The sequence below is a fragment of the Carassius auratus genome, chromosome 2 (assembly GCF_003368295.1).
Source record: "Carassius auratus strain Wakin chromosome 2, ASM336829v1, whole genome shotgun sequence".
In the NCBI taxonomy this organism is placed as follows: Eukaryota; Metazoa; Chordata; class Actinopteri; order Cypriniformes; family Cyprinidae; genus Carassius; species Carassius auratus.
In genome coordinates, this window is record NC_039244.1 from 9904454 (window position 1) to 9912116 (window position 7663).

Consider the following 7663-nt stretch of genomic DNA (forward strand, 5'->3'; position numbering starts at 1 on the left):
TATGGAAGATTGATTCTTGAGTGGTTAGGGCTGGCTGTGTGATGTTTTAATTGTAGGAACTTAGTATTTGAACAGAGTAATTATAATTTCTTTATATTGTGGCATGCTGATGGACCATAGTTCTGATCACATTTTGGAAAAACCTACATTTTCTACATGGATAACTCCATTAAAGGGTTAGTTCACCCAAAAATGAAAATTTGCCGATAATTTACTCAACCTAAAGTCATCCTAGGTGTATATGATTTTCTTCTTTCAGACGAATCCAGTTGGAGTTATTTAAAAAATTGTCTTTGATCTTTCAAGCTGTTTCATGGCACTCAGCAGATGTTGCATGCATCAGTCCAAAAAGAAGTTAAATAAAAAGCACCCATCCATAAAAAATATGTGTCTCACATGGCTCTGGGGGTGAACAAAGGCCTTCTGTAGCAAAAATAGCGAAAGTGATGAACACGTAAGTTCAGGGGAGAGATCAAAACAAAACAACGCAACTAATTAGAAGAAGAAAACAAGGATTTGTAAAGAAGAATGTTGGAGGATTCGGATGTAAGCCAAGAGGAGACTTGTTTTCCATTGCTAATGTAAGGAAACTTTGCTTCCTTTGCTCCCGTTAACAAACGTTGGTTTTCACGAGACTGGCGCATGTGCATCGCTGACCTCATACGTCATCAGCCCATGTACAACTGTTGGCGCAAGCTACATTAAAGTGATTATTACATTTTGAATATAGATATATTTCTTACAAAAACGCATCTATTCGCTAGAGGAGGTCTGTGGATGCATGCTTTTTATTTAAATCTTTGGACTGATGCATGCAACACCCGCTGAGTGCCATGAAAGCTTGAAAGATAAAATACAATTTTTAATATAAATCAGACTGGATTTGTCTGAAAGAAGAGAGTCATATATACCTAAGATTTAGATTGTTGGGTGAACTGACCCCTTTAAGCCAAAAACTGTCCATCATGAAGGCTTACTTGCTTGATTAGGCTAAAACCTAAATTAGCAATTTGGTTGAATATGATCCTAGTATGCAGTGAGAAAATGCATCCAATAGGATGGGGAAGTCGTGGTCTAGTGGTTAGAGAGTTTGACTCCTAACCCTAGGGTTGTGGGTTTGAATCTCGGGCCGGCAATACCACAACTGAGGTGCCCTTGAGCAAGGCATTGAACCCCCAACTGCTCCCCGGGCACCATTTGAACCCCCACTGCTCCAGGTGTGTGTTCACTGCTCTGTGTGTGTGCACTTTGGATGGGTTAAATGCAGAGCAAGAATTCTGAGTATGGGTCACCATACTTGGCTGAATGTCACGTCACTTATAACAAAAATGGTAGAAAAAAAATGGCAATTATATTTAGGAAGAGGCTATTATTATGCACTCAGTGAAAATAATGTTATTGCATTTGCAGACAGATTCAGATTTGAACTTTATTCAGTCATGTTGAAAGCTAAATACACTGTCGTTTTGCTCTGCAGACTGCACATTGTTTACACTTAGTGCAGTATAGCCTGACTTGTTGGCAAAGGCTATTTACACCTACTCCTTCCACTCACTAGCTCACTAGGGTTTGAAAAGGAGCTGTCTTTTAAACAACTATGCTGTGTTGTATTAGGCTCACTTTACTATCTGTGACCATTCCAAAGCCACTCCTTTACGGACCGTCTAAGGATTTATAGTTATTGAATTTGCCCTGTTTAGGTGCAGGAGGCTGTTCATGGAGTAACAATTGAAGAATGTCAGACAGCTTTACAGAATCACAGCTGGAATGTACAGAAGGCTGTACACTACTTGAAGGTAACAGTCATCACAGCTATAATCATTCACTGGCTGGTTAGTGGTTATATGATTGTAATAAAATCTGTAAGTAATCAGATACAAAATGACACTGGAAATCTCCTTCCTCCTCTGCCTTTGGCACTGGACATATATCCATAATGTGAATTTTTTCACATCTTTTGGTGTCCAGGTGGAGCAGCTCTTCTGTCTGGGCCTGAAGACAAGGGAGGAGTGTCATAAGATTCTAGAAATGTGTGACTGGAATCTGGAGTTAGCCAGCACACAACTGTTGGACTCATATGGGCCAGTGAAGCTGAGGTAGGACGGTCTATGGCTATGTTTACTCTGCAGGCCTTTGTGTTCAATACTGAAAACTTGAAGGGAGCTAAAAACAGTTTTTATGCATTAATTGAATCTGTGAATCGAAAAACTGACTCTACAATGTTTTTGCACTTTGGTTTTCTTTCTACTCAAGCTTTGTTTTCTTTGTTTCTGTACCGTTCTGTCGGAAGGCCAGTTCTTCCTTTTCTTTTTTTTCTGATTGCAGAGAACAGCGACAGAGTCAGAACTCCACTTACTGCAACTCAAAACGATACAATGCTTCTGCTTTAGTTTTTGTCTGTAGAGAGTGTATTTGATTTTTTTGTCAGCTTGCAAGGGGCAATATAATCATCATACATACAGGTGCATCTCAATAAATTAGAATGTCGTGGAAAATTTCATTTATTTCAGTAATTCACCTCAAATTGTGAAATAAATTAATAAATATTTGTATTCATTGGAGAGAAATCATATATTGCTTTAGAATAAATCAAGCAATTTTAGTGTTACACTACAATACATTAACACTGAGGTACAACTGAATGTTTGCAGAAGTATTTAGGTGATAAAAACTGTCTTTGAGCTTGTACATGCCATTTGACGTTCTTCAGCTTCACAGATACCAGTTATACAAATCAGAAAAGGTGAAAGGTTAAACTCAAATGAATGTAGACAAATGTAGAAAAATGTACATCATAAGAAATCAAAGTTGCCTAGTACTGACATCACTCCCCCACACTGATTTATTGGCTAGGAAGAACCTTCAGTCTAGACCAATGGAGACTTTAACCCTTATGTTATGTTGGGGACATTTTCGGGTAATGTTGAGTCTTAATTTGGCCAAAACTTTCTCTGTGTTTCAGCAAATGGAATGATTTTTGTTGACAAATCTTATTTTGACATATGTTTTGGGAAAATGCTTTGAAAATTTTCAAAAACTCAATAAACTGTGGGCAAATTCAGGGTTAATGGTGTATGTTAAACATTTAGTAGTATTGATTAGGACTGAGGTTGATTAATAGATTTATGCAAAAAAAAAAAATATATATATATATATATATATATATATATACATATATATATATATATATATATATATATATATATATATATATATATATATATATATATATTTTGAAAGAAACTTTTATCTGATACATTTTTACAGCAGTTTAATTTAGTGGATATTTCATTCGAACATAACGAAAGGGTAGTGAATTTGAATGATACACAAGGGTTGAACCCAACACACATATAGTATTATCTATTAGATTTGCTACCCATTGTCAAGTGTTGTGTGAATTGTATGTCATTTTATTTACTTTTTTTTTTTTTTTGCAGACAATAATGCATTGGAAAAGCCCCATGCCCTGAGAGCACCAATGGCACTCCGAGGACTAACCAGGACTTTATACTAGCACATTTTACCTCCAGATCTGACCTGTGTGTGTGTGTGTGTGTGTGAGAGAGAGAGAGAGAGTGCATACATGATGCAGTGACTGTGCTCTTCCTGAAATCATTCTCTAGGGTGCAATACAGAGTTCACAGGTCAGAATTTAAAGAACCTGATTTTGTTTTCCAGTTGATCACAACAGATGGAAAACAAGTTGCTGCTTGTCATTTTTCATTGTAATTTTGTAAACAAGAGGTAACCAAAGTGTGTGTGTATGTATGTGTGTGTGTATATATATATATATGCTTGTGTATATATATATATATATATATATATATATATATATATATATATATATATATATATATATATATATGTATATGTATATGTATATGTATATATATATATATTAAATATTTCTTTTCCTCCAGATGTTTTGGTTATACATATGCATCCGATTCGAGTTAGTCTTTATTACATATTTGTCAGTTTTACATTTGCCTTTTTAATTTAACCTGTTTTGTGTGGGTCACCTGTAACAGTAAGAATTCTTGAATCCTGACCCAGTTCAAATGTTGTATATGTTAAATGTATCTATGTTAAAAACTTTCATGTTGAACTATCATTCTTTATCACCTGTTAACATATACTTAAAATCCTATTTCTGTGCTTTTTTGGTATTATTTTTGTGCTTTGCTCATGAATCACAATGAATCACTCCTTTTAATCCAGCTGACCTGGCTTAAAAGCTGGTGATATCAGTAGCCACATATTTCATGATGATTTGCACAATGCGGCTTCAAATCTGAAAGTAAAAAGAAAACCGTGAAAATGCGTAATAATTCATGCAAATGAGCCACACAGTGATGTTAAAAGAAAGATCCTTTTGTTTTCTGTACAACTGAATAGCAGTGTAACAGTGTTGTGTTTTGTCTTAGCACCCTAGCTTTGTGAATGCTCAGTGTTGTGTGTGTGGATATCACATGGATGCTTCTTCCGTGTTTATGATGGAACACTGTCCACTGTCCTTTTCCTGCATCCTAGCAATCTGAGAATGGGAGTTATAGTATTTGTTACAATGGCAAACACCATCCTGCAATGCTGTCGATCAGTCCAGAGTGTTGGCTAGTCCTCTAGTTTTACATTTATGCTGTTGTAATTTTAGGAAAACTGAAGTGAGTTACTCAATAACAATGTGTCCTTGTCTCTGTCTAGTCTACCTATGTGCTCAAATGGTTTGCTCTGGATAGCTTTACAAATTAGAACCTTGGTATCCTAAATGTGTAAGACACATAATGATGCACAATTATAGTATATATTAATATATAAATGTATTTTTTATTAAAATGAATATTTTTATCTTTTTTTATGGAAGTGTCTTAATATTTTTCTTTCTTTCTTTTAACCATTTCCCCAGACTGGTGAAGCTTTTTGAAAGACCCCAAAATGGCAAAGTGTCAAAGGCCATATAGTATGATGATCCCCTTTTAAAGATGTAAAGACCGCTATAAATGTTAATGCAGACCCATTAATTAATTAATTATTGGAATTATTCTATTATCCCCACCTCTAGCATTGCCTCTAATTCAATCTGAACCACCTTTGTCTTGTGTACAGATAAACGATATGGCCAGGTGCGCAATACCACCCCTGGCTTGGTCACAATATGGTGCTGAATGATATTGGTTTGACTGGGCAGGGCAGTGCTTAATTTGTAAATTGTGAGGTCGAGGGACAAAGCGGGGTACGGATCCAGCATGTGATTACAGGAGGTAGAGGTAACGGAGCACTCGCTCTTAAGTGATTAAGAGCGTGCATCAGTTGCTTTTAGAGTCTGTAAGATCATGAACAACATGGAAATTCCATGTGATTTTAAAACATAAATTTTCAGGCCTAAAAACGTTTTGGAAAAGTTGTGGGATTTTATTTGTCAAATCTCTTTATAGTTATAATTAATCAGGTCCTAAATTTCAGTGGGGGATTGTGTGTATGGTTTTAATAATTCTAGCAGCTTTCAAGTTTATAATGAGGGGAATTCCTGCATTTATTCAACATAGCTTGTAGGTTTGAATAATAAAATAAATCCACACAAACTTTAAGATTAAATCAGTCATTCTATACCAGCCTTCGAATCCATGCACTCTCTCGAGGGCACTTCTCATCAGCGCATCTTCAGTACAGCGACCCAGAGGGCAAGCAGTTTTGGCCCAGAACTGGCCCACATCTGGCCCGCATGAAATCAGATGTCTAGAACTCTATGTTGTTGTCTGGGGACTTGCTGCACGCTGCGATACAAGACTTTAACTTGCATTTCGATCGGGACAGCTGACAGAACTATCACTTGACTAATTGGGTAATTGTTGCATTGTCACAAAATGTATAATCTGCACACTTTTTGAAGTATTTTAAGACGGATTATACTTGCCAACTCCAAAGAATGTATTGTGCCCTCGCAGTCACATCCAAAGTTCAGCATATAAAGCTGCCTATATAAAGAGTTATTTTTCGTAGTTTGTTGCAAACAAATACACACAATATGATGTCTGATGGGTTTTGACAAATAAAACAGTTTCATGGCACACTCTACTAAAATACAGGGGGGGGGGGGGAATAAAGAAAAGGGGGAACATCAATTGAAATGAGGTGCCGGATCTGGATCTGGCTTGTTCAGGCACAAATTAAGCCCTGGGGCAGGGGCAATAACATGTCTGCCAAATTTGTGTGCTGCTGAGCGTCCCTGTGCGTTGGGGACATGCCTATACTATCTTGCTCTTTAAATAACAAAGAAAGACATTGCGCAAGACTTTAGACCAGGTTTGAGTTGGTCTATGGCGCAGTCTATTTTCAGTTCCTCAAAATAACATTGTGCCAGCAGTGCACCTGAACACAGCTCGTTTTCAGACCAGCATGCCCCTATGCTCAAATGGGCACAAATGCACTTGCTGTTTAAACAACCCAGTTCAGGACGGGAAAATGAGAACTGCGTCTGGATGAAACCAGCAAAAGCACTTGCGTAGCGCATTGTGCCACATTGCGCCAGGTGTATGACAGGGCCCAATGAGTTCATATTCTACTCATCTGCAAGTTTTTTAATATCACTGTCTTAGTACATCAAATCAGCACTTTAGAATGTTACAAAAACAAGCTCCCAGGGATTTGATCTTGGTTGTCATTTGTTGAAATAAATAAAAAAGATACAGTGTCTTTGTGTCTGTCCACCGAAATTCAGCAAAACCTGTGTGAATAAGTGAAATAAATTAACTAAAATGTTAGCAAAAATAAAGCAAAGGGAAACTGAAATGCAGAGAGAAAACGGTTGCAAGTGGACAAAGAAGTAAAAGTAGCAGCAGTTAAAATATATAATGAGCTTTGCCCTATGTTCTACATTTGCAGACAGGATCTGAAAATCACAGGAAAATCACATTTGCTTCAGGTGTCTCAGGTAAAGACGTTAAAGATGGCAAAAATCATCATAAATGTGAAAATGTGGACAAAATCACCCTACCTGCTTAATGAAGAAAGAGACAAAATGCCTTCAAAGGCATTAAAGAAAACTTCTGTAGAAGTTCATGATCCATGCACTCCAAATTGATCCAAATTTATTTTGCTACTTCCAGTATTGTGACAGTTCTCATTTCTCCAGTGGAAAAGCCAAAAGGGGAGAACTCACTTACGCTCTACTGGACACACAGAGTGACTCCGCATTCATTTTGGGAGATCTTCTTGATGACTTAAATGTGATCAATCAGTCAGTGCAACTGAGACTCAGCACCATGACAGCTGTTGACACCATCACTGCAAGTAGAAGAGTTTGTGCTCTGCTAGTTCAAAGACTTCAAGCAGCCAACTCTATTCAACTACATCAAACATACTAGAGATTTCATTCCCGTTGACAAGTATATCCCAACCAAAAGGACAGCACTGCAATAGCCTCACCTCAAACATCTGGCCAGTAAATTGCCACCAAATCAGAACTGTGAAGTCAGACATAACTGCTGATCAGCTCTATCTCCCCAAAGTCATAATAGAGTGTGAAAATGAAACATTTGTTCAAGGAACTGAGCTTGGATGGAGTATTATTGGACTCTCAAATCCATGAATAGAAAGACAGGGAGATCAGAGCTTCATCCATATGCAGTGAAAGAAATAACTATCCAGTCACTAAACAATG

General features: G+C 37.1%; 1 protein-coding gene across 5 annotated transcripts in view; it reads left to right on the forward strand.

Annotated features, from left to right (window-relative positions):
- LOC113115169 (activated CDC42 kinase 1-like) overlaps positions 1-3771 on the forward strand; it is a 41031-nt gene extending 37260 nt beyond the window's left edge. For 4 of the 5 annotated variants that reach the window (XM_026282554.1, XM_026282564.1, XM_026282543.1 and 1 more), the window contains 3 exons: positions 1701-1796; positions 1969-2096; positions 3441-3771. In XM_026282554.1, coding sequence (XP_026138339.1) covers positions 1701-1796; positions 1969-2096; positions 3441-3447 — 231 coding nt within the window. In that variant the 3' untranslated portion in view covers positions 3448-3771. Of the gene's footprint in view, positions 1-1700; positions 1797-1968; positions 2101-3440 lie in introns of those variants that run through there. The other variant, XM_026282582.1, reaches the window with a different exon arrangement.
- Positions 3772-7663: the final 3892 nt, after the last annotated feature.